The sequence below is a fragment of the Seriola dumerili genome, unplaced genomic scaffold (assembly GCF_002260705.1).
Source record: "Seriola dumerili isolate Sdu_G_001 unplaced genomic scaffold, Sdu_1.0 BDQW01000003.1, whole genome shotgun sequence".
NCBI classification, from domain to species: Eukaryota; Metazoa; Chordata; class Actinopteri; order Carangiformes; family Carangidae; genus Seriola; species Seriola dumerili.
Genome location: NW_019174258.1, coordinates 760,900 through 788,804, shown reverse-complemented (window position 1 = coordinate 788,804; position 27,905 = coordinate 760,900). Strand labels below are relative to the sequence as shown.

The 27,905-nt window shown below is 39.7% G+C and overlaps 1 protein-coding gene across 3 annotated transcripts; it reads left to right on the top strand.

The window, feature by feature from the left end:
- The first annotated feature begins 624 nt into the window (after window positions 1-624).
- rnf111 (ring finger protein 111) lies at window positions 625-27,825 on the top strand. 3 transcript variants are annotated; one of them, XM_022743992.1, is made up of 16 exons: window positions 625-715; window positions 1,055-1,117; window positions 4,374-5,260; window positions 10,116-10,248; window positions 17,401-17,555; window positions 19,384-19,578; window positions 19,835-20,226; window positions 20,481-20,733; window positions 21,964-22,327; window positions 22,419-22,544; window positions 22,719-22,836; window positions 23,763-23,843; window positions 24,659-24,754; window positions 25,043-25,129; window positions 25,570-25,673; window positions 27,063-27,825. In XM_022743992.1, the coding sequence occupies exons 3-16, from the start codon at window positions 4,384-4,386 to the stop codon at window positions 27,178-27,180; spliced, it is 3,099 nt and encodes a 1,032-aa protein (XP_022599713.1). In that variant the 5' UTR covers window positions 625-715; window positions 1,055-1,117; window positions 4,374-4,383; the 3' UTR covers window positions 27,181-27,825. The 3 variants fall into 3 exon arrangements, with proteins under 3 accessions (XP_022599713.1, XP_022599726.1, XP_022599720.1); XM_022744005.1 differs by lacking the exon at window positions 25,043-25,129; XM_022743999.1 differs by lacking the exon at window positions 1,055-1,117 and having other exon boundaries at window positions 645-715.
- The last annotated feature ends 80 nt before the right edge of the window (window positions 27,826-27,905 follow it).

Sequence of the window (27,905 nt, the reverse complement as noted above, 5' to 3'; positions counted from 1 at the left end):
CTTTGTTGGTTTCATTTAAAAAAGGTCCAAAGAGTTAAATTGATCCAATATTTCAAAAGAACAGAGATTAGAGAAAAGTCCAAAAACTGAAAACAGATCTATTTTTTCTTTTTGTAGATAATTTTATTATCTTTTGATAATTAAAGTATATCTTCTGATAATAGTTTACTTGTGTTGGATTTTGAATGCAGAAACTTTACTTTAAATACAGTATTTTTTACACTGGTGCGTTTCCTTTAGTAAAGTATCTGAGCACTTCTTCCACCCACAACTGGCAACTTGTATTTGGGATCAGGGGCACTACTTTCATTTCCACATGTCCACCCTACATCCACTAGTGGGAGTGCTAGTATTTGGAATCGGGTATTACAGATGATACCTGATACATGCAAAACAATGATGCATCAACTTGCATCATCAACAGAGCTGCAAGTACACATCGCGTCTTGTGAGCTTTTGAAACAAGACGAGGAGAGAGTATGGAGTATTTTCCCCCATACATTTAGCTTTTAGAGGATTTAAATCAAGTTGTCGCAAAGTGTCGTAAAGTAGCTGATCGTTGGCAGCGATGTAGCGCTCCCGTGCGGCGCTGAGAGTAATGCCTTTATTTTCACCACTGTAGCTGTGAGCCGTAGCCAGCGAACAGACGACCTGCTGAGTAAACAACAGCGGATGCCTCGGAAGGCAGGAATGGGAACTTCGTCGAGGGCTAATAGTGAGGCATTTCAATCTTGTCAAATATAAACATGATGGAGAAGTCGTAGTGCTTTTTAAGAGTCGGTAGGATTCCTGTGCGAGTCAAAATGGCTGAGTATAATCGGGTATTTGATGAGTGAAGTGCAGCTAGCCTTTACGTTAGCTTAGCTCGTAGCTACCCAGGGCCCGTTGCCGTCGATTTTGCCTCTCGGCTCAGCTCGGGACTGTGTTGTCAGTTTCACACTCCCAGCCACTAACGTCCTCGGACTGCGATTTCTGTATAGGCCTGTCTAGTTGCAGCTAGGGTGAACATTAGGATTACTGCCCACTTTCAACGCTTGTCATTGTTTCCCCACAGGATTTAACCTCACATGTTTGAAAAAGGACGGTGACACATTTTGAAAAAAGGACTTAGACCCAGGTACGTGTTGTCTTTTGTTGTCTTCTGTCTGGAGTATGTGTCAGGCTAGTTGGCTAGCCGTCCACTTTGGTTTCTCTTGATTCGTTATCGAAATAATGGTAACACAAGTTTCTAACATTGGATGTTCATATTTGAGTGCTTCTCTATTAACACGAGTTTTATCTGGTCTTAGTCACGCCAGCAGCGTTTGTGGGCTACAGACAGACAGCAGCTTATTGTAATTGTTAAGCGTTGTAGAAACTATGCTTAGCCTCAGTTTCAGGCTTGATACTGTCAAGGTAAATAAATCTATGAAGCTCTGTTTTTGCTGGCCTAATCATAGTGGCTGGTTGTGGTTTCACAGACAGAAAGCACAGTGGGCATCGTTAGCAGCAGCTCAGCAGTCCTGGCTCAGTCGTACATCTTAAATTGGTTCACTGTTACCATTTCTGTTACACCATATATTTTGTTATACTAGTTGTATCGACTGGTTCAGTTGGTCTTAGGTATTGGTATTATCTATTGCTTATTCCTTATTCGACCTTCGTCATGAGAAATCTGTATTATTCAGCCTTGATGTATGGGGATTTTTGTCTGTAAGGGCTGTCCTCTGAGGCCCCTCTCTTCATGTATGTCATTGCGCAGCTTTCTCTGTGGCATCTGAAGTACACTCACTTATCAGTTAGTTGTATATAAAATCAGAAACAGCATTCTGTCAAGTGTTATTAACAGCAGACTCACTAAAGTCACAGTTTCACAAAATTCTTAAGAAAAGCACCCCCTGGCAACATCAATCTCATCAGCCCTATTTCTCAAAAGTCAAGTGAAAATTGGTTCCTTATCATGAAATAAGCTGTGAATGAAGATTGCAATGTCATTACTTTATGTGTTTTTTCACTCTGTTAGCAAATGAAATGCATTGCAACATACAGGAACATCATGCACACCTGTGCAACATAATGTAGTGCACTACAGTTTACCTGCAGCAACACTACTGGGAATGTTGTTGTGTTACATTTTTACTGAAACAGTGAGAGATGGAAAGTGAATGTAGCTGTGTCCTGTATCTTAAAAAGAGCAGTCTTGAATTTGCAAACAACTGAGCCCCTCCACAAAAGAATAAAATGTTTTAAAAGTATCTTCAGTGCAGTAGTTGGATATTCAAGTTTTTACCATGTTTGGCATCCATGCTTTTTTTTTAAAAGTTTTATTTTGATGCAGATAAAATTACACATGGATTTTGACACTCTTACCACCTTTTTATAGATATTTTTTCAAAGCAGAACTGGAAAGCAAGACATCCAAATTTCTTAATGTTTCTTGTTGTTTGTTAATTGTGTAGTCTCAGCAAACAATGTGGATGCTACTAGCAAAGCATTGGTTTTTATTTTCTTTTGTTGTGTTACATCACATGTACTTCCAGATGGCTGCATAGAAAGCACTGGTACAATATGTTCCTAAATTGGTTGCTGAAGTAGAAGTACCATGATTTTGATGATTATGATTACATCATATCAAGAAGTGTGGTCGCTTTGTTGCTCTGGGTTGTATCACCACATGCATATAGTGCAACCTGCACTTCTGTCATTTTCTTTACATTGTCACCAATGAATATCGCCACAAATATGCAGCACCCTGTGTGATTAATGACACAGTGGTATCTGCAATAGAGGTATCCACAAAAATTTTGATAACTCCATCCAGGAGCGATCAGATTTAATATTTTTGAAATCATATGTACTCTTTTCAACTGCATGAACACTGTTTGTGTGTTTGTTGCCCAAAATACACAATTGGGATGTCCAAAATGATCTGCTGTATCAGTATTGGGGTACATCTTTTTAAATATCTTTTAATAAATTATTATTATTAGCCATATAAAGCCTGAACTATTACAGATCTTTGGTGTACTATAATCCTTTGTAATTCAGGTACACCACATTTTGAAGACAAACCCCTCCTATTTCACTTCACACTTGTTTCTGGATGTACAACAATATGATATCTTGCCCAAATGAATTGTTGTTGGATATGTGATATATTGCAAGAAAGCCATCTACTTTACATCAGCATAACAGTGTAACTGAGGAGTACATGCAACAAAACTTCTTCAAAGCAACAATCAGTAATCAGTTAATCAGTTATGATAATCATTAAAAGGGGCTTTCAGTTTTATTGACAGTTGAGGGCACAGAGACTTTTATTATTATTATTGCCAATTTGGAAATACCAGTTCCTTTGTATTATAACCCTTGTCAAAGTTAACACCACTGTTGGCTGGCAAAAGGGTGTAATCACCCATGTGCCTTCTGAAAATACATATGGAGTCTTAACATTGAAACAAACTTTTAGTTTGATTATTACAAAGTAGTCCAAATTTTGGCAATGCTGGAATTTAGTGTTGCTCAGGGAGACCTTGCACAGCTGTAAAAATTTTCCCACTGAAACCTGCTCAAAGAGTCTCTTTTTCTAGTTAGTCAATTATTGCTGCACACAAATATAGAGAGAATTGTCCCACGGTCAGGACATAAACACAAGAATCACTTTTCATGGTGGATATTCCCTCAGGGATCCCATTTTTATTCAATCTGATTCATACATTGCCTGGAATCAACAATACAACACATCAGTATTGACTCAGCCTTTACTTTTGACTCAGCCTATGGGTATTTATTTTCAAGCTTTAGTCAGCGGCCTTGGGTCACGCTGCGTTAATTTGTACTAACAAGCAGAATGACTATTAGTGAATGAATGCGTTGCCCCACATTTAGCACAGTGTTATTACAGGCATATTAATGTTTTTTTTTAGGTTTGTGTGCTGTTGATTGGTCAGTAAAATGCTAGAAATACATTTCTATCCCAAAGAAAAGCTCATATTTTCTGCTGTATGTTGTTTTTCGAAAGGGTTGAACAAATCAGTGCAGACGGCATAATTAGAACCACAATTATCTCATCTGCAACCAGCTCTGTCCTCTGATCTAACAAATCTGCTTGGATTATCTGATTTTAGCCTATGGTGTCAAGTTGATCTTGCCAAACTGCTTGAATTTTTATCACTGATATTTCAGTGGACCATTGGTAACTTGATTTTCATTTATTTACCCGAGGATTCATCTCAACATTGCATTTCATGGATGAATTAAAAGATAGAATGTTTTAGATCATCTATCAGGCAAATGTTGATGTGAGCACTTGCTTTTTATTTTTTTCAGAACTCTCGAAAGTTCTTAATTCTGTCACTGACATATTGATCTGTCCTTGTCCTTTGTGAGGATAGACCTGCCACCATGAAGAGTGAGGTGCCATCTGAGGCCCCCAGCAGACAGGAGCATCTGAAGGAGCCACTGGTTAACCCAGAGCCAGTGGAGGCAGCCAAGAGCTTCCCTAACAACATGGAGGTGATTGGAAAGGCAGGCAGTGAATTTGAAACCCTGTGTGAGTCCAGGCATCGGTCGCTGAGGGACACGGGTACACACAGAGACTCAGAACGGAGCCTTCCTGGACGTAGAAAAAGAAAAGGCCAACAGGCAGGGCCATCAGACTGCTCGCTGAAGGAGGACCAAATCAGTGAGAGTTCACTGACCCCTCAGCGTCCAAGGGTAGAACTTTTACAGCACCCCAGTGAGGATGAACATAATCACGAGTCCTCTTTTAGTGACTGTGCTTCCTCCCCTTCCTCTAGCCTGCGATTTGGCGACTCGGACACTCTTAGCTCAGAGGATGACGGGGAAGCTGGAGCAACAGGGGGCCAACACAAAGCTCCTGCCCTGACAACAGGAGGAGCCACTGGACATGGCGTGCGCCCTGTTCTGGGTCGAACTCGGGGGAATCGCTCACATAAGTGGGTGCGGTCTGAGGCTGAGCCAGTGCTTCTGAAGCGGCCGTGTCTGAGCAGCCGACGGCCTCTGCATAGGAAACGCTTTGTGAAAACAACTCCTGGAGGGGGTCAGCGGACTCAGAAGCAAAAGGAGCGACTATTACTGCAGAGGAAGAAACGTGAAGTGATTGCACGTAGGAAGTATGCTCTACTCCATAGCACCAGTAGTTCCAGCGAGGAGCTGAGTAGTGACTCGTCCTCCCCCTCTTCTACTGAAGCAGAAGATGAGCTGTATGTAGATGTCAGCAGTACCAGCAGCCAGCCCAACAGTGCGACTGTAGCTACAGGTAATTACAAACCCTGACTCTAGTACAGTTGTATCTTTGTGTTGCATTGTGTTCTCTATATTGTTTCTAACATGTCATTTTACAACATGAGGTATGTTCAAGTAGGCTATATCATATGGTTAAAAGCATTATAAACCAACAGGGAAGGCTTACAAAAGATATTGTGATTTTTTTTGCACTTTGTTAAAAAAAAAAAAAAAAAAAAAAAAAAAGAAATAGGCAAAGGGAGGAGCCGTCACAGTTGAAACATTATAATGGAGATGATGTCTCCTAAAGCTCAGAGGCACTGGGATCTCTAATGTGGCAGAAAAAAACACTATCAAGCATTAATTCACTTATTTTAATTGAAGTACATTCATGCAATGTGAATTCAAATGCGCTGACAAGAAAAGCAGAATGGCGGCTGCTGGAGAACAGGGCCACATTTGCAGTGAGAGTTTGACTTTTTTTTATCAGGAAAAAAAAATGTTTGTTTGTGTGATATTTTTTTTTTTAAACGTAAATGACTTGAATAGGCATGCATTGTCACAATTTATCTTACACGAGACTTCCAGTTTCCTCCACTGCACAATAAGAAATTAACTGGTTATAGCAGAAGTGTCATGATTGTAAACTGTCTCACTCACAGACATTAGTCTGTTTACAGGTTTTGATTCTACAACACATGATTTTATTTTGGCTCTCAATCAGGGAGGTAAAGGAGAGTAAACAGAAGAATTGAGATTCTTATCCCTTGCAATTCAATTCACAAATGCCAAAAAAAAAATTTAATAACACTACTTAAAAATGTCACATTGATAAATTTAAAAAGGTGGAGCTTAAACAATGAGGGCACAGTATGGCATACAGAGTGCACATACAAGAGTAATGTTGTAGTTCATCTTAAAAAAAAGGCCATTGGTTTCATTTGAAAACTCTTGCACCTGTATAGCATTTTGAATGATGATGGCTTTCCCCAGTACTAAAGCTGTGACAGAGAGGCTGTTCTCCTCTTCTAGAGACATGTTAACAACATGACGGAGCGCTCCGCTTTATTGTCTCCTTCCTCCTTAATAGGCTCCTTTTTCGTTAACTCGTCCCCACGTTACTCCAGAACCACAACACTAACTTCTGTTTTTACAAAAAACATTTAACCAGTGATGTTCTTCAGTAAATTACTCTCTAATTTCATTATTTGCATACAGGAAGAAGACAGTAAGATGCTTCCTTAGCAAGTTAACTTACACAACCTAGATAAAATAACTTAAACAAAAAAGCTGCATACCCTTACACACTTTTCTTAGCTTTTTTCTGTCGGTCAGACAATGACCCTCATTATTTGCAGCTCAGTGGTAACCCAGTATGGTTTGGCACCCTGTACACTGCAGTAAGAATCAGAGAATCAAAATATAGTGCCCAACTTTCTTTTTATTCAACTACAAATCCAAGATTGCCAAAGATTTGCACTGCTATAAACAGAGGACCCACCTTGTATAGTGTTTGGCAGGAGTGAAAATACACTTACAAATGGCTCTCACCCTCCACTTTACATGGCAGCTGCTGTGTGTCCCAGGTCTACGTAAAAAAAAAAAAAACGCCAATAAACCATATTATATATATATATATATATCCTTTGAGCTTTCGATAAACATGATAAATGTTGCAACATGCATAAGAATATTGTCTTTATCTTTTTGCAATAGCTTCTGCACCACTAATAAAGGTATAGCTACTCCCCTGGGCTTTCCAGGGCCTCACACCTGGCAGGCTGTAATGGAAAGTGTTGTCCTCCTTTACCTGTTGAAACAGCAGGTTTAAGCAGCTCCCAAATCTAAACCATCACTTTCTGCTCTCATTCTCATGGAGTAGCACAGCCCAGTGTGCATATCATCAAGGGCACCGTCTACTTTCTGATCTGAAATGTTTTAGCATTCGCAAAAGGAGTCAGTATATCCTGTGAAAAGCCCCACCTTTAGCGTGGCTCATTGTTTTCCTCTTGTAGCCATTTAGCCTCAGCAATATTTCTGCTGCTGTGGCCCTAGGGGAGAATGGAAAGTTATTTGTTGTGCCTCTATGGTAGGAGGCAGGTGGGAGAAATCTCAGACACTGTTGAGCAGCAGCCTTTGCATGGAAACAGCAGGTCTCGCAGGGAAAACAGGGCATGTGTTTACAGCAGGGTAAAGCAAGGAGGCAAGTGATGAAACCTGCCTTCATCACATAGATGCGGGATATAGCCAGGAAACGGGTGAATCTTACCTTTTAACCTAAGTTCAACAGAAGATATTAAAAAGTAAATACATGGTATATTTGAATGCAGATCACAGCTGGGTTGCTGTATTATATACAATAAAATTCAATAAATTTGTTCAATCGCAAACCTATTACACGTCCTCTTGCTACCATCTGCTCAAGTTGCTAACTTAAGCAAGTACTTGTGGTTTTTTACATATTCGTTCCAGTTTCTGTTGTAAAGTCATATTAGGAAAGGTAGTAGTAGTAGTAGTAGTAGTAGTAGGTGTGTTTACTTAACAAAACACTGCACATATTGGTTAAAGTTCTCTACCAACTTGAAAGGTGTTGTTGTTTGTGTAACCACATAAAAGCTTCAACTGAGTGCCAGGCAGCTAGACTTGCAGAGGGTGCTAAGCAGCAGTTCTCAGGAGACATATGAATAGAAATCACAGAGGGAATTTATGGACTTTACTAGTATGACAAGTCACTTAGTCATGTTCACAAAAACACCCTCTGCACTACTGAAGCATTAAACTTGCGCAAATAACATTTGTTACTAAGTCATATAAGTAATGTAGCAGGTACCTTAAAATGCCCTCTATTGATTATTTTAAAACCTCTTAACTAGCTTTTACAGACTACAGTATATTAGATTTTCTGCTCAATTCCAGATGAATTGACACCCTACCAAATAGTGATTGAATGTGGTAAGGTTTTGCTCATACTCACCATATTGTTAGCAATAAACAAGTATATCTAAATGTGTCAGTTCTTATTGGTTGACATATATATTTAGAATTCAGGTTGACAATGATATAGTTAACATTTGCAATCTACCAGAAACGTTTTTGCGTGAGATTTACAAGGAGGGCTTAAGAATGTAACTTTGACTCATATACCAGATGCATGAGTCAGCAACTCAAAATTGTGACAATAATTAGAAACAGGCATGCGACTGTAAACACAAATAAACATATATTTTCTGTGACTATATGCTATACATTATCTTCATCACTGGTGGTGACTAAAATTCTAGATTTACATCTGATCTTAACCCTAAAATAAACCCATAGATTGAGCTATGTGTTCAGTTATGTTTGGGGAGGCATTGCCTTCATTTTCTGCCTGTGGCAAAGGCAACAGCTCCATTAAGAAGGCTGAGAAGAATGATGCATTTGTCTCAAATTATTTTGCTGTGACTTACTTGTTTTGAGCTGTGCCTGTGATGAACTGGGTTACTTGTTTATGATGTAAATGGCATTAATACACATGCAGGACTCCTGGAGATGAAGTATTGACCGTGACCTTAATGAAGCGTGAAAAGTGAGAAAGCTTTCATAGATAATATGAAAAGTTTTTAGTTTTTTTTTTTTTTTTTTTTAAAGTAAAAATAAAAACCAAATCAATATTTGGTGGGACCACCCTCTCCTAGGAACACTTGTGCACAGTTTTTCGAGGTACTTGGCATGTAGGTTGCTGGAGAACTTCCCACAGTTCTTCTGTTGATTCAGGCTGTCTCAATGTCTCTTCATGTAATCCTGGACAGACCTGATGATGTTGAGATCAGGGCTCTGTGGGGGCCAGACCATCTGTTGCAGGACTCCTTGTTCTTCTTGTCGCTGAAGATTCTTTATGACTAACTGTATGTTTGAGGTTGTTGTGATGCTGCAGAATGAAATAAGGATCAACCAGATCATCTAAAGTACCCAAACCATTAACAGAATATTGTATATAAGACATCATATCGTTTTTTGAAAGGGTTGTGAGATTTAAACCAATGTTTAAACAACTCTAATTCACAAAATATAGGGAAAACGGTAGATCATATGAATATGCATTTTAATGCTTGAGTCTGTGTGTTGCAACCCCTAGGGTCTACATTTGTGTCACCATATAAGTTTTTACAACATGGATTACTAGCTTTATTAAAATATTGTAATTCCCATCTAAAATATATATAGAAAATAACTTTATTGTGATTGAAGAAAGAACCTACACTCTACTTTCTTCTGTCTGATCTTTCATTGTGACTATTAACCCTTGGTGAACAAACTTGAGGGGGTTCCCATGGGTAGAGGGCAGGTAGAGGGCTGTTGCATAGGTAACCATTCACATTCACAGGAGGTGAAGGAAGAAAGTCAATCTAGGTGCAAAGTTAAGCACTGCTGACCTATATTTCTCCTGTGCCCAGCATTGAACTGTTAGCCTGATGATACTGCTGTTAGCATGATGAAACTGGAGAAATACTACTTGCCTGGTTTTAGCCTTTGAAAATGCAAGAACACATTATATATCATATATCATATTTAAACACAACATTGTTTGGTAGAGACCAGAAAATAAATGGGGGAAAAGTGTTACATCTTTATGCTGTGTAAGAGTAGATCCATATGACTGCATGTAAAAACTTAAATATGTGTATTATTTTGTTTTACTTCAAACCCACAAAACAGGCATAGTGGTTTGTTTGTATTCATCACTAATCACCCAACTTTAATGGCAATATTTCTGATTGAGCAAAGTGTCAAAATAAAATGAGGGGTAGCCAAAAATGAAATTTTCATTTCAAGTATATATATTTTATTGTACTTTCTCAGATTGTATGGTGTGTCAAAACTATACTAACTTCCTCTGGTGTGTTCAGGTGCTCTAGATGAGGATGTGGTGGTGATTGAGGCAACTCCAGCACCAGCCCCTGCTGTCCCTGCAAGCGAGGAGATCAACGTCACCTCAACAGACAGTGAGGTGGAGATCGTCACAGTTGGAGATGGTTTCAGGTAGGCACCTCAGCTCTTTCAGTAAGCTTTGAAGTTACATGTTTGATGGTATGACTTCCCTATTGATCTGTGCTGTGTACAATAGCATAGGATCTTATATGAACATTGTTACAACATTTATCCATTTTTTTTTTCCTGGCTTACGGCAAAGTTGGACTGTAGCTCAGTGTATAGACATTTTTTTAATTATTTTTTCTCCCTTTTCATCCTCTTTTTATGAAGAAAAAAAAAACAGTTCTTTTCATAGCCCTTCATAGTCATTGTATTTTCCTCATGTTTTTTCTTCAGCCATTTCAGTTTCCCTACCTTCTCTGCCCTGCCTAACCTATAGGCTAAATGTCAGCCATGTGCAGTTGATGCTCTTAAAGTTTTAGGCTCCCATACTGCTGTAAAAAGTGTTTTGATTTTTGTTTTCTTTGGTAATATTTTTTTACAATTTTGTTTTATCACAATGCCACCAGCACAGTCTGAGAATACATTAATCCTTAGAATTACTCAAATCACTTTTTGGTGAATGTCAGCAGCCAAGAAAAACATGTTTGAGTGCATTTTTGTGTAATATACTGTATGTGGACATGCTAGCCAACCTTATATGTAAGAGAAATAAATGAAGATAACCATCTTTATTTAGAATTTTCTTTTTCTGTCTAAAAAAACAAATTGGACTATGCACGATACAAAATGAATCCTGAACAAACTTTTATAAGGAAATATCACTTGATCATTTGATTTCACTTCATTTTACACTTGTGTGTAATCAGGTCTGTGCTATTTATGTGTTGTTTATTGGGATATTCTTATTTCCTTTTATAAAACAGTAAGTTGAAATAGCTAATGTCTGCTTTTGGTCAGGTGCTATATGTGAACTTGGATGACCTCTCTATATGTGAGTAATACTCACATATCACTTATTCTATAACTGAGCACCAGTGCTCAGAACTGACTTGAGGAAATACAGGGGTGAGAGTTGGTGGTATGGGTTTAGCATGCTTGTGAGCCTGTTTCACTTTTGATTGCAGTCATGACCAAGCAACAAACGGTAGCAGTGTATGTAGCAATATTCAGGCAAACCGATGAGTGTTTGGAACAACCAATGGAGAAGTGGATGATGCTGCAAGAGAGGTCTCAAGGTTTATTTGGACCTTATGATTTAATTTTACACTGTGAAGGCAGTCTTTATTATATATACTGTATGTGTGTGTGTGTATATATATATATATATATATATATTAAAGAGTTGACAGTTGTTTGTGATGTCTTACTCCTTTCACCACTGTTTTCCTTAAAGTAGCAGAGATGTTCAAACTTTCTGCTCTTAGACCTTTCATTGTCAGGGTAAGGCAATAATGGTAAATTGTAATGTTCTGCCATTCTAATCATTCCTGTATATTAATGGCCACCCGCATACTCTGTTGTGGATTTAAGAACTATGTAGATGCCTTAACCCAAATATGGCTATTGGCTGTGATGGTCTGTACATGCAGTTGCAGCCATTATGACACAAGTAGGAAAAGGAGTAAATGCAGGTTGCTGATTGTGAGTGTTGACGGATATGTATAGTATTGTAGATGAAATAGCATAGCATAGAGTGTGGTGTAATGCTCCACTGGATCTGCTTTGCATATGGATTCCATAGTTCTGCTTTCATTGCTCAGAGAACGCAGACATTGTAGAGCTGCATGCCTAGTTCTTTACAGTAGGGAAATCACTGAACGGACCTGCGCAGTGCTGTGGCTATTCGACTCTTCCTAGAATCATCACACATAAAACTTACTGATTATTTGATTGAATCATCTGATCTGAGCAACTCATATAATAACAGTTTAAAGTTAGTTAAACCGTTAGTGTGAGGTGCCCCACTAGCTCACCTGGTAGAGCTAGCACCATTTAGTCTTTATCCTTACCGTGCGGCCCGGGTTAGAGTACAGCCGGTGGCCCTTTGGTGCATGTCATCCCTCCCCTCTCACCCCAACTTTACTGGCAAAACAAGCCAGAAAAAACTTACGTGACATGTTATAATTAATATCCATTCTACATCCAAACAAATAGCCAAAATCTTATAATCTATTTAAAGCCACATCATACCCCTATGCAACTGGTATGAACCTGTTTAAAGAAATTGGTTAAATAGGGTAGTTGATAAGGGTATTCTGCCATGGCTTTCATAAACATACGGAGGATTAATGAGTGGATGAATATAGTTCTGTTTCTCAGAGGAACTGCTAAATATTTAGCAATACAAAAGATATGTCCTCCCACTATCTACTTCCATTTTCCTCACCCCATTGAGAATCCTATTTCCACATTCTAATAATGTGACTTACTGTCTCAATACTCCCCTAATTCCTTATGTAGGTGATTATGCATATCAATTCACAAACCTCTGCCTCTGTGTTAACCTCTTTCTGTCTCTCCTTTTTGTAACAGTATCCCTCTTTGTCCACTTTATATTAATGTATCAGTAATATCTGAAAATAGTTCCCAGAAATGATTCCACCAAGCTTGGAATGCCATAGCTTGTCTAATCTGCCTGTTTTCCTGACTTCCAAAGATGTCCTGGCTCGCTAGAGAATGTAGAGATGAGCCTCACTGAAGGGGGGATGGGCAGCAGTGGAGCGGGAGGGCGGAGAATCAAAGGCCAACAGAATGAGCATTGAAATCTTTGTTTACACTGCCAGTGGGCCAGTTTGTGAATGTGAGTTTGAGTTTGTGTGTCGTTTATGTTAACGTAGGCCCTGGTCAAACCTGGCATTAACATGCGTCTCAGGTGATCTGATCACAGGTGGACAGCTCTATGTATGTCAGTTCGCACACCTGGCATTAAAATGCGTCTCCACATGCATCTTGATTGACCACTTGTGATTGGATCTCACTTCCCTGCTTTATATGCAAATAAACATGTATGAATTCTTGTTTTTAGCCAATCTGACAGACGGGTCTGTTGTCACTGTGCTTGAGAGGATAGAGTGAGATATCGGGGCAAGGAGGAGCTGAGCGAATTGTTGCACAATGATTTAAGGTTTTAGCCATTTGAAACATTAAAATATTAGGTCAGGACTAATTAGACTGGCAGTGGACGTCAGTAGAGTAGGCGGTCCTTTATTGTGCACAATTGCGCTTTCACTGCTAAAAGAATGTGGACACATGTTGTCCAAACCACCTCCGCATGTGGTCTAAGTGATTGGATCTCAAATCTGCCCCCCAGTGCATCTTGGGTGTGTTTACCCCTGAACTTAGAGCTGTCCACTTATGATCGTATCACCTGAGATGGATGTTAATGCCAGGTCTGAACAGTGCCATAGGCACAATTCATGTAAGCACACATACATACTGTATCATGGCCCTGGCTGGTTTATTGGTAGTGTTTAAGGATGTCTTTATCAAGTATTTCTCATTAACTGGTTAGTTGGTTAGTCGGTTGCCTCTGATCCCATTCATTTAATTTTGACTATGTGCAATTACCATAGTCAACATGGTAATCACATTCTCCTGTGTAAACCAGTTTCACAATGCACTCATAGTCTCACAGGCTTACTTTGATAAAATAAAACTCCCTTAACATTCACATGAACAAATAAAGCTGCTCTTTTAATGTTTTCCTCTAGTATTTTATGTAGTGTCTAATGGTAATTATTAATATGTCTGTAGACAGAAGAGTAGCAGTCAGTTACTGTTGTTGCACAAAGGCTTGGACAGGATTTGGACAGCCTCTCTTCATTCCCAGCTTGTACAGAATGTGGAAGTTCAAATTAAGTTTTCTACCAGAAGCAGCGGTTTAGGGACACGGTGCGATATGTTACTGAAAGTAGGACTAGACTGTCATTTTTAATCCAGACTTAATCAGTGTCAAATTTTTTAATGTGAACTGATGGCTGTTATTTATTTGTTCATGCCACTCCACACTTCACTCACTTGCAAAGCGGTGCATTAGGGGAACATTCCAGTGTGTTAACAGTGCACTGTGGGGCATGTTTGGCAGCTGCTTTACCCAGAGCGCAGTGAGATACAATATCAGGATTACGTAGCTGATATGGATCAATTTAAAAAGACCTTGATCAGTCTCTGCCCTGATTCTGCAGCTCAGCTCAGGACATGCATAGTAGTAGAATCACAGAACTTTTTGAATGTCATTACACTTTCTTTGACAATAAAACATAGTCATCAGGAAACCAGTGTGCATTCTATCTTTTAATATGGTAATGTTGTACCTGTGTTTGAGATGGCTTAAAATCCACTTGCCCAAATGTAACTTAGAACAAAACATGTGATGGCTGTTGTAACCTCTCACATTTGCCTTGCATTATTATCATTTTTGAGCCCTCTACATAATATATATATATATTTTAAAATTGTTGCTGACAGAGAGCTGGGTGATATTATATCAAGCCAATGCATTATGACCACTCACAGATGAAGATAATAAAGTTGATTGTCTTATAAGAGTGGTGCATGTCAACTTTTGAGATATATTAGACAAAAAGTGAACAGTTGGATCTTGTTGTCAACATTTTGTATGTGGTAGAAATGGGCAGGTGTAAAGACTTGAGTGATTTCGAAAAAAGGGCCAAATCGTTATGGTCCGAAAACTGCATAGCTTTTTGTATAAGTGTATATTTCCTTTTGTGTTTTCACATTGATGATCCCAAGCAAAATGTACTGTATCAACATGAAGGGCTTGCATTTCGCTCTGTATTTTCTTTATATTAGATAAAGGGGTAAGTGTAGATCAATGCTCAGTGTGAGAAAATATTTGTTCTCTATTCAGTGCTGATAGTTAGAGAGTGACACCATAATATGCTTAATTGTGAAGGCAAACTCAATACTTTCATCCATGCAAGGCTTGATGCTTCAAATTGTTTACCACTCTTACACAGTGCTATTCCTGCCTTGTATGATCTCCTCCCCTTTAACTCCCAAACTCCCAGCCTTGGCTGTCAGCAGCATCAGTCCCAGCAGTTTACTCTACATTACCGCAGTGCTCAGCCCTGCTCTGATCCCTGGAGCATGTTGGCTTTGCACAACCTCAGCTTTGCCAAGCCACCCATTCCCATAGTGTTCATGTTTACAATGTACTTTGTTTTCCTCTTGGCCACCACCCACCCTCACTTTCACACTCTGGGGGTTATGGTGATAAACATATATTTACAAAATAATCCCAGGTCTACTTAATTAGGAACTCATCCCTGGTGGGTAGACCTGCTCCCTGGGACCAGAGCTGAGGAGCCTGGCCAATTAGACCCCAATTCAACCACCATGCATCCCCCTCTGTCTACCACCCTCATTGCTGTGTGTTTTGCCAGTAGTCGCAAGTGTGTGTCTGTTCGTGTATACATGCACTCAGAGTTCTGCACACTTGCACACTTCTTATTTGTGAATTAAGAAAGTTAATCAGCAACCTCCTTTATTCCATTTTCATTGTTGTGCTGCATGTCTCACAGGAAATTGAAATGGATGCAGAAAGTATTAGTAAATGGGAATCCCCCTTATCATAAACAGCAGAGAAAGGCCTTTCCTGAGTTGAGACACATCTGAGGAACGTGATCAAAGCCACACTCTTAATTGAGCGTTCTGCATAATGTGGAATAGATCAATAATTTAATAAGTCTATAGGATTACATCCTATGATTGATGCATTAACACTTTCAGTATAATCTTGTAGTCACTGAGCTCTTGTACACACTTTTGATTTATGGCAAGATATGAACCGTTTTGGTAAGGTTAATGTTTCAGTTACTGAAGTTATTGTAATGCTTTCAAATAAACAAGAACAGTCCCAAAAAAACAAAACAAAAATTAAACTTGACTGAGTCTAGTTTTGAGCTAATACTATAAAGGCAGAATAGTAAAAGAGAAATATTGACACAATTAATATTCCATGTTTTGTTCACAGTTGCAGTCTATCACAGTGGTCATTTGGGGAGGCTCTGGGTAACACTCAAGCAGGTTTGCTAGTTTGTCACAAGGCTAACACAAAGACAAACACATTACATTACATATATATTAACACCAAGAGCCAATTTTAAGTTTTTAACCCCTCTTACCTGTCTGATTCTGGCCTGCAAGAAATCTGTGCAAACACAGAGAGAAAAAACACTTGCATCATTCTTTTAAGGATTTTATTGAATCACTTGATGATCTCTAAAGTGTCTATGATTTAATCAATAAGAATCACAGAGTTGGTCTATAATTTGGTTTGACACATCAGAAGCTGTGGTTAACAAGGCTGTGCTGTTGGCACTTAGATATATAGCCTTTTCCCTCTGCTCTGGTGTATTTTAAAAATCCCTGAGGGAGCAGCAGTGAAATCCCCTAGCCACAAAGCTCCATGGTATCCAGCTTTACGGCACTCCCATACTCTTATTCTTGTCCCTCGGGCTCATCCCTCCTCCCTCTGATCACCTGGCTTTACGGCACTGTGGGGCGAAATGTGACTATTCCCTGGCCTCTCATTTCAGTCTCATAGAGAGCAAGGGGTAGAGCGACAGGAGCCTCTGAGAGAGAAAATTAAAAGGAAGAAAAGAGGAAGGGCTGAAGCCAGGGCAAGAGAGGTACAGAGCATTCAAGTGAGAAGAAGGAAAAAGGAAAGCATGTGGAAAGAATAGTAAGATTTAGATGGAAGTGGTAGGGCGTTGTGGATGATGACACAAAGCAAGCAATCTGTAGTTTCTGTTAGAGCCACAAACCGCAATCTATGTTTTGTACCATGATCGGTTCTGATACATAACACAACAAGCACCTTCTTATGCATGTACGTTCATAATTTAAAATAATGTACGCTAAGTTTGGGTTTCCATTTCAGTTTTAGGTATATGTGTTGTGTTAAACTAAACCCCCTAAGGAGATGTCAGACAGCACACAAGTCTCAGCTGGCATGTCTTTTGGAATAGGATAATTTGTCCGGTTCAAAATTGTCTAAAAGTCCTGATGGAAAACACCAATGCTGTCTTAAAGGGTTGTATAAGTAAACATACAAGGATCAATCACCATGTTAACACCTAAATTAAATAAAGTGCATCAGATAGATTTGCATTCAGGGATCCAGCTCTGTTGCAGAGACACTGTTAATGTTAGTAACTGCTATGACAGGTCAAGGTGTCTGCCATAAAGAAAGTTTGGTGTAATAGTTGTTTATTAATATCTGTATGTCTACAGGTCACGCTCAGTGGGGGGTCTGGGCAGGATTTGGGCTAATAGTTGCTCCCAGAATCGCCTCCAGGAGCCACGTGGACGTCACAGACTCTCAACTGTCATCCAACCACTGCGTCAGAATGCTGGGGAGGTGGTGGACCTCACTGTTGATGAAGATGGTAAGAATGGGCCTAGAAAAGTCTTCCATCCAAGCAAATGTCTGATTAAAGGATAACTAAACATAGTTTTAATCTAGGTCTCACTTTTCTAGTTATCTGCCTCCTCCTGTACCAAAGCTTATAGTATTGTTCTGTTCTGTGTTCTGTGTGTTTTTTAAGCAAACTACTCATAAAATCATAGTAACAATTCCTCTTCGATATTACAATATATCAAGTATCCTTATTCTCAGATGTTTCATAATTGTCAGTCTCAAAGATGTAATTGTGATCCATGTATTTATACAGTCAAATTAAAGACAGTGTCAAGGCCAGGAGAAACAACTTTTCGATGCTAATATCTTTATGAAGATAGAGCAATAATAAAATGTTGTTTTACAAATGTCCTTAATGTTGTTTGTTTGCAAAAAAGAATATTTCAGATCCTGATATCTTAGAGTTTATGAATTCAGCTAGTAAAATATCAACAGGTTTTTATTATGCTTTGAATATGAATAATGGACATCAATTAGCCGGAATAAAAAGTGTATTGTTGTGAATTAACCATTAACATTAATCCCCATTAACCTCAAGCAGTATCCTATTTATTTGCATTTCTTTTAACAGTAAACAAGTCCTTAATTTCATGTAAAAGCAGGCTGCTTTGTGACCTTGTGTGACTTAAGTCCAATGTCAGTCTCTTTATCAGCCCACACCCATGATGGGGTAGCAAAACTGTAGAGCACCGAGTATTAGAGTATTTGCATTTCTTAGGAGAAAGAGGGGAAATTAATTTGTGAATATGAAAAGCAGATGGAGTTCACACACTGGAATGCTAATAAGGTCTGCTCTTCTCCTCGGCTGCTAAGCCTCTGCAGACGAGTACACACATGCTACAGTCCACACATGGATTATTCTTTTCCAGACAAAGTGTCCAGAAGAATTTTAGGTGGTCGTATGAATTGTGAACATCATGCTTTTTAATCTACAAGGAACAACTGATGCATCTAGATGTTGTCATATTATGCTGTCAGCTATTAGTGTATATTTGTTTGAAAACTAACAAATAATAAATAGAAATAAAATTAAAAAAATAAAATCGTAATTGGAAAACAAAACATAGTCAGACCCCAGATCACTCTAATTGTAGTGACTTTTGACTTTTTTTGTGAAATATTCACAAATGAAAAATTTTTTGGATCAGTAATTCTCATTTCTATCAATAAATTAAAGTTTAGTGCTTTTTTATTTATCTTTTTTTTTTTATGCCTTAACACTGGTGACAACTAGGGTGGAGGCATTATGTTTTCAGATTGTCCCTTTGATCGTCCCATTCTCACCAACACGATATCTCAGTAACGCATTGAGGGAATTTCTTCAAATTTGGTACAAACATTCACTTGAACTCAAGGATGAACTGATTTGATTTGGGTGTTCAAAGGTCAAGGTCATTGTGACCTCACAAAACACATTTTTGGTCTCTTGAATGTGATATCTCAAAACCGCCTTGAGGGAATTTCTTTAGATTTGGCACAAATAGTCCCATGGACTCAAAGATGAATTCATTAGATTTTGGTGTCTTATAGGCTAAAACAATGAAGTGATGACATTTTATATCCAAATGGTCAAAGGTCAATTTCACTTTGACATCATAGTGTTCTGCAAAAACCCTCCTGGCCGTTATTCAATGCTGTAACTGAGACCATGTTTCCAGCAACTTTATTTTGCAACGTAATTCTAGTTGATGCATCTGGTTAAGTGATACCTGTATTTCTCCCTCAGAGCACAATTGTCATTAATCCTCTTTTCTTTCTCCTCCCTCTAAATGAACACTTTATTTTTTCCCCCCCAGATCTCTCAGTTGTGCCAACAACCTCTAGCAGCATTCACCCCCAAACAGTCAGGTCGTCCTCGTCGTCATCTTCCCATCATGCCTCTACCTCAGAGCTCAATGATGCCCCAGGCCCTTCCACTAGCTGCCCAGGCTCAATACCTGAAAGTATGCACACACACAGGCCAAGTGGCTCTTCTCGTACGGCCACAGAGGGTAAGACAGGACACGGCATGTTGAAACCAGCTGCTGTAGAATTTCAATTCTTTGGCTCAGAGGTAGCTTGGGCCCAGCTTTCTTTTAGCTGCTGATATTATTTAAAATGTTTATACATTTAACTGTGAAATGTTCTGTATTGTGCAGTCATATGTCACCATAGGTCATTTGTGTTTCTCGCCCTCTTCTGCCCTTTAAAACTCTAACCTGCTGCCTCATCCTATATTTTTCCTAATCATATACCTTACTCTCATAGATGACAGCAGACCTGGTTTGTCAGGTACAGCAGGAGAAAACGCCGGCACAGCCATGCCCAGACTCCCATCCTGCTGTCAGCAGCACTCCCCATGTGGAGGCCCCTCTCCTGGTCACCTGTCCCTGAGCCACTCTCATTCAAGTTGCTTGCAGGCGTCATCCTCTCAGCAGACGAGTGGCTCTCAGCACAGCCATGGTCACAGCCACAGCCACGGCAATGCTCACCACTTCCTCCACCATGTCCATCACCCAGCACCGCAGCCCCCGGGATCCCTGCCCTTTCAAGAGCCTAGCTGCCCTGTTGAGCGTCCCAGCGCTCTGCCCGCACCCTGCGCTGGAGTCAGCAGCAACAGTAGTAGTAGCAGCAGCAACACAGCCCACTACCATGACCAGGTATTCAACACAAATATACTCTAGTTGTAAATAGTAGTATTTTTGATTTCTTGCTGTATGTGGCTCTATTATGGCACTTCTAAATAAATCTGGTATCCATGACTAAATTAAGTAATGTCTAAATTTGATGGTTGTTATTAGCAAGGACAGGCACAATTAGCAGCCTCTAAATAATTGGCATTGATAGGGTTACGGGGATTGTTATTTAACACCCGAGCATGGCAGCATATAACATCTCTGCCTTCCTCCCACAGCAAACTCTGCCGGTGGACCTGAGCAACAGCAGTGTTCGGAGTGGTGGAAACAGCGGGGCTAGTTTTCATGGCAGCACCTCGGCCTTTGACCCGTGCTGCCCAGGCTCCACCTCACGGCCTCCTGCTTATGTTTCCCAGGCCACCCCTGGGCCCAGCCAGCCAGCTGTGGTGGACTCATTCAGCTCCTCCATGGTGGCTCAGCCCCAGCCACAAACACAACCCCAGCCCTGCAGACATTACATTCACCCCTCTTGTGAGTACACCACCTTCATGCAGTGCAGGAAACCAGACCTTAACCACTGGCTTAATTTTTCTGAATTTTTCAAATCATAAAGTCAAGCGTCTGTTGCTGCATTTGAAAAACTCACTCATTTGCAGTGCCGTACTTATGAAAATTGGCAGAGAGCTGCACTCCTAAAACCTAATGCTAATAGTAATTAACAGAGGCTGATGGTTTATGTGCCAAGTGCTGTGGGAACTGTACCAGGCAGAAGTAGTTAATTGCTCATTCTACTCAGAATAGCTCAGTATGGAAAGGGAAGCAGTGTAACAAGGCTTTCTCGTGGGGATGTAGTAAGAGAGTTAGTTGCTGCTGGTGCCTATGCTCACCTCTCTATTGCCTGCCTCTCTGCCTCATTTCTCCTCATTTTACTGCTGCTTGGACAAGAGCCAAGGAGGTCTGCACCAAGAAGAACTAAACTAAAAAAAGTGAATATTTATTAGGTGGATGACTCACAGTAGTCCTCTCAGATCATTTTGTTTTTGCCAGAAACCTGTCATATTAATAGCAGAAGGTTTGTGCCAAAAAACAACAAAAATACTGCTACAAATGCATCATCTGTAACATGCTGAGCCAAGATGTTTGTCAACTGGCATAAAGTATAAATGTAGAACCCTTGCACTCACATTTTGACTGTTGCATAATGTCAGTAATTACTAAACTTTAGTTTTTTCTTTAAAGGATAAGTCAGGTGACATTCTTTGTTTACTTTATTGTCATTAAATTCCACAAACTTACCAACACCAAAAGCCAATTGATCCTATGAACAAGTATTTCCTTTGTAGCTAAAATCTGATATAGCTTAATCATATGTACCTTAGAGTTCTACTGTTATCCAAAATGTATTGTAGAGGAAAATAAAAAAAAAAACAGGGAACTGGGAATCCCAACATTATAAAAAAGCCATCAGATATGTTTATTGATTACAATGAGCATGAGCACTGTCGTTTATTTTGGTTCAATGTCATAAATACTGTCCTGCTTTTTTTTTTTTTTTTTTTAATGATCTGGCCTGTTTTTAAAAAATGTATGCCATCAGTAAGAACGAATGGGGCTGGGGCTGAATGCCCCAACCCGCATTGTTCGATTTGGACTTTCCATGGGATTTGTCCACAATAACAAAAATAGACAATATTGCCAGCTTCATCCTTTAGTGTTTAAAGACGTTTTACTTCTTTTTCTTTTCTCTTTCCTCTAATCCAGATGGTTCTCTAGCACGCTCACTGCATCATCAGCCCTCCTCCGCCTGTCCTCACTCCCATGGGAACCCCCAACTTACACCTCAGCCTGCTCCACAAGGCGATTATGTCATTCCCCACACTGTCACCTTTCATCCCCCACTGCCATCGCATCCTTCAGGCCACGCCGTGCCCCCTGCCCCTCCCCCTCCTCTGACTACCCACCACCTCTCTAGTTCAAGTGCCCCACTGGCCCAGCACCTGCCTACAGACCACCAGACCCTGCCACACCACATGCCGGCACTGGGAGCTTCTGTACAGAGGCTCCATCAACACGAGATGCTGCAGAGGATGGAGGTCCAGAGGCGCAGGATGATGCAACACCCCACGTGAGTATTCTGAGTATTCATATTTCTGTAAAAGACGAACTCCAGCCATGAACCACCTCCTTGTCAAATTTGCATTTTCCTTTCCTTGCAGACGAGCACATGAGCGTCCGCCTCCACACCCCCACAGAATGCACCCCAACTATGGCCATGGACACCACATCCATGTGCCACAAACTATGTCTTCCCACCCTCGCCAGCCTGAGCAGAGAACAGCATGGTCAGTATCAGAAGTAATGAGGCTTGGCAGATGGTTGGTTTTAGTCCTAATTCAGCTCAAGTTTAATTTCAGCTCCTCAAATATTACAAATGTTTAATGCGACTCTATGGTCGCTTGGTTTTACGTTCAGGTCTTGTAGATATGGCTAATGGTTGTTTATGCGTTTGTCAACAGGGAGCTTGGCATCGAGGCTGGAGTGACTGTGGCACCGTACCCTTCAGGGCACCTGCACTCCCACTTGCCCCACTACCACCCTCCCCCCAGACTGCACCACTTCCCCATTCCCTTCATGGTGAGAGAAGCCCTCAGCACACATGCATACATTAGCATAAATGAGAAAGAATGACTTTTATATGAAGTCTGGCTGAGATTAATGGTGCTGGCTCCTTATTTATAACATCAGTTATTTCAAGGATGGTTTGGTGAACCACATGAATTATGCATTAGCAATTAATAGTGGCTCATCAGGCATTTCAAATGCACACTCAACAAATCCAGAAGCCTCAAGTCAGATCCTGCGCAAATATAGTCAACACTTTCGCAATGTTACTATTAATTTTTTTCCATGGTCATCCTCAAACAACCAAACATTAGTTGTCTTCTGCAATCCATTCTTCTCTGTAGCATCAGTGCAGGTGCACATAAAGTCAGGGTACTGTTGAAAGTTTCCCAGATGTTTTGAGTGTATCCACAGTTAATCATAGCTTGCTTGCTCAGAATTAGGGGGTAGAGAAGTGGAACCAAAGGATACACAAGTGAATTTTGATGAACAGTCTCAGCAGAGTTCATTAGTTTAAATTTGTATACATCTGTGACCTTCATCATTACATATGTGCCACGTGAACACTTTTCGAAGCCCCTCGTAATTTTTTTTCCTCTAATACCACCAGCACTTATATACATGTACATAGGAATTTGCAACTATTCTTTTTATAGGATATACTGTTGGTAAATGTTAGGGTTAGTTTTATACACATACAAATACACTAATATGGCATAGCTGAAAGCCAAAGTACTCAATCACTAATCGCATACATTATTTTTTAACACCCACCAGAAGCTTAGGACCCTTTGAAATTAAATAAAGTCTGCAAAAAGTGTGTGGTAAAAATGTATGGTAGTCTTGTGGTTCAGAAGGACTAAATATATTTATGTAACAAAGCATTTTCCAGGGGCTGAATGAGATGTGTTGTGCATGTTTTGCTTTCTCCCTCATAGCACACTGGCATATCTGAAGTGACCTATCCGCACATTCGGTACATCTCATCTAGAATGACTGGCTTTGGAAGAACCTATGAGGTGAGGACTGTTGATTTGTTTTATTCGCTGGTGTTGGTGAATGTGTTTTACAACCCTGAGTACAAACAAGGCAAAAATGTAAGCAACTCTATCAGTGCGTCACCATCCAATGTTAGTTTTGTTGTATTCAGAATACACACTGGAACTGGATAAACACAGCTCTCATAGGGAAGGGAGAAGAAAGGAGAAAACAGATATAGTGCTCTAGTGGACGTTTATACAAGGAAAATGTTCAACAGCTTAACAAAAAACTAAATTTTAACATAAGCATTCAAACTTACTGGCTGTTTATGGAGTTATTTATGGACCCCAACTCACACTAGTGCACACTTTAATGTGTTATATAACTCAGGCCAGCCATAACTCACAGGGTTGGTGGTTTGATACCTGAGCTCTGCCCCACATGTCGATGTGTCGAAGAGCAAGACACTGAACCTGAATAAAAGTAGTCTGCCAAGTGTATGTAATTTGATGTCACTCACCTGTTCTGTACTGGACAGACAATAATTTGCTAATTTTGCTGTTAAATTGGTTTCCCAGTATATTGACATCTGTATGCAGCAATTATTGGAAGAACCTATCATCAGGACAGACGTGGGTGTTAATGTGATCATTAATGCTTTTAAAAGCCTCTTCGTCACCACTAAATTGGTGTGGATTATTGAATGAATAGCCAAGCTTGGCCAAACTATCTGGCCAAGTGTGGTGCAGTTTCCTGCACAAAAAAGAGAAATTTCTGTGTGTACAGAGCAAAAGCCCTGTGCATGTGTCAGTCTGTCAGTCTGACAGCAGTTCATTTCTACTACTTCCATCAGGACCTGCTGCATTTAGAGGAAAGATTGGGGACTGTGAACCGAGGAGCCTCTCAGGGAACCATAGAGAGGTGCACTTACCCACACAAGTACAAAAAGGTGAGGACCTGTGAGAGTGTGTGTAGATATGTACTGTATATGGTGTTCAATGGATTTTGTAGATACTGTATATAGTTGTGCATGTTCTGTTACAGTTTATTCTGGGACAGAGTAGGCAGTGGTCTTTTGTGCTCATTTCAAACGTCTGATGTTTTGCCAACACTTAGAAAATACTGTAGTGTCTTTTACCAGAGATTGCAGCTGTGAAGACATTGGTGGGGAAAAGTTTCCTTAGAGGTTTCCAAATGTACCTAAATAAGCAATCTAACACCCTGCCACCCAATACAGAAGGTGTTGGAGAGAGACATTGACCAACAGTTAACCCCTGAAGCTTGGGCATCTATTGGAAAAAATATGCACGCAACCCCAGAATCGGTGAGAAATAATGAACAAATCAATTTGGAAACATGTCTCTGCTCACATGTACAGTAGATGTTAGTATTAGTCTTGGGGGCCAGGGAATTCGGCTAATAACTTTGATTTGTTTAGTATAGAGACAACAGATAGAAAGTCTTTTTTTTTTCTGTTTTCAGGACAAAATGACCATTCTCTCTGTCCCCAAAGGAATTTAACGTTTTTGTTGAAATGTTTGTTCTGAATATAGTTACCTCTTTATAGACAATATTATATTTTTATACAAATGTAATATATGTATTTGTAATGTTACCGTAGGGTTTTAGTTGAGCAGTTTAATGTTTTTAATAGAGAGTGGATAAATATGTTTATTAACCATATGTAATGAGTCTGGTTGAGGTTGCTTTACTGATCGATGCTACATATCAAAAGTCAAGTGTCCAAACGTTTTTCACAAACAGAGAAAGCTGCATGGTAAGCAAGACGAAGACGAGGGGGCAGATGAAGACACAGAAGAAAAATGCACCATCTGTCTGTCTATACTGGAGGAGGGGGAGGACGTCAGGTAAATGGTTCCCCTCCTGGGTGTTTTCTTCACTGGTTGTCACAGTTTTGAGTGTGTTCAATTATGCTTTCAGGAGGGCGTGTCTGTGAGCCTTTAAACACAGACATGTGGGATAGCAGGTGTAGTTGTTCCATTTTGCCACCGTCTCTCGAGATATCATTTTTAAAAACCCAAAGGTTTTGTAATCAGCAGAAAACCCCAGAGTGCCTTAAAATTACCGGCCTCAAGGAATTGGTTTTTGGCACTCACTCAGGTTTTTTTAAGCGGATTTTCTGCCCTCTGTTGGTATAAAAGGAAATAATGAGTGTCACATTTCAGTTTCACCCTTTTTTTTTTTTTCTGAGTTTGTAAAATATAGTTTATTTACAGTCATGCCCTATAAGGATTTTAGTGATTTTGAGTATATGCCTGTATTAAATGGTTCTGGTCATATTCGTGTAAAACACCGAAACAAACAGAACTGAGGTTTTACACATTTCTGATCCAGTCAGATGTTCTTAACATTTCACACAGTTTGAAGCATCAGTGTTTCTCTGATCACTCCTCTGTATTTTTACAGGATAAGGCAGATGACATGTCATTTTTTAATGTCAACATATCCCACGAAAAGACCAAAACTAACTACGTGCTAGACTGTCTCGCAGCACTTTCTGTTTACCCTATCCTGTGTTTGGCACTCATCCCGAAGTCCATTTGTTCCTACTAAAGGCAGCCACAAATATATAGGCTTTTTTAGACACAATTATTTCATAAAACAGCTGGAAATTGTAGTTTGTAACAAATGTTGCTTTAAAATGATAAAATACTGTATTTGTTTGGTAATATTTTAAGTCTCGGATTCAGTGCACTAATCAGTATTTACAGCAGCGGGATTGTGCTGATGCGGGACTGATCAAAATGAACTACAGGGCCAATCTTTGTAATAATGAAGGAACAGATCATATAGTGTAATCATGTGTTTTTTGTAGACAACAATGAAGCTCTATGGCATAAGCTATATTAGGCTCAGGCCACAGAGACAATATGTGTTAGTCTGATGAATTCATTCATCATCGGATTTGAACTCATGGCCGCTGCGGTAAGGACTGAGCCTAAGTGGTTGAGCCACCGTGGCGCCCTTGTTTTAGTCTTTTCATAGGATTTGGTGACAATAATAAAAATATAAAATATCACCAGTTTAAACAAACAAGGATAATCAGGAAGTACATTATTATGCCAAAAAAACAGGTTAAGACCGGCCAGAAGAGCAGGACCACTTTGTGTCCTGCTGATCATAAAAGTGAGGCACACCGAATATGTAGGTTGACAAAAAAAAGAAGTGTACTTAATTCAAGATGTTGCTTCCAAAATTCAGTTCTCACTGAATTTGAATTTGTGTTTTCCCTGCAGACGCCTACCATGTATGCACCTCTTCCATCAACTGTGTGTGGATCAGTGGCTCCTCACCAATAAGAAGTGCCCCATCTGCAGAGTGGACATTGAGGCGCAGTTGTCTGCTGAGAGTTGATGCTGTTTTTCTAACAACCCTTTTGTTGAAAGTTTATTTTGAGATCATATTAATTTTCTCTTCAGTACTGCAGTCAACCAAAGATGGCATGAATTACCTGTGCAGCTCCACTACGAGAAAATAAAAAATATCTGACAAAAAAGCATTGAGCCTAGAGTGCCAGCTATCACATATTACTACAACAGCTAGAATTCTCCATTAAGGGTTTAAGATTTTATTGTATTTATAAAGCTTTTATGTAGCTTTTGATTGTTTCCTCAAGTGTCATTTTTGTTTTTGTTTCTCTGCATGTTTCCTTGCAATGCATTTCTTTGCACATATAACGTGGGCCTAACACAGCCTAACAATTTGCAGGTGAGGATAGCTGCTCTAGTAAAGATGCATTTCTGTAAACCTAATGCCTTGCTTTACTAGAATAGAATGTCAACCTCCGGTTTAAAAAAAAAAAAAAAAAACATTGCAGGATTCATTTTACCAATCATTGTATTGATTAGTTTATGTTTAGAAGATGTGGATTGTTAGTGAAAGATGTTTTTTAAGTAAATCAAGACATTCCTAACTAGGGAAATATGTTAACAGATCAGCTGCTGTATTAGTGCACACCCAGTATTTCTAGAGTGGAAATAAACTCCAATGTTCACCTCACTCCCAGAATATGCACATGCTTTGCTACGGTTACACCTCCCTCCAGCACCTTCATTTGACTAAAACACCGTTATCACCAC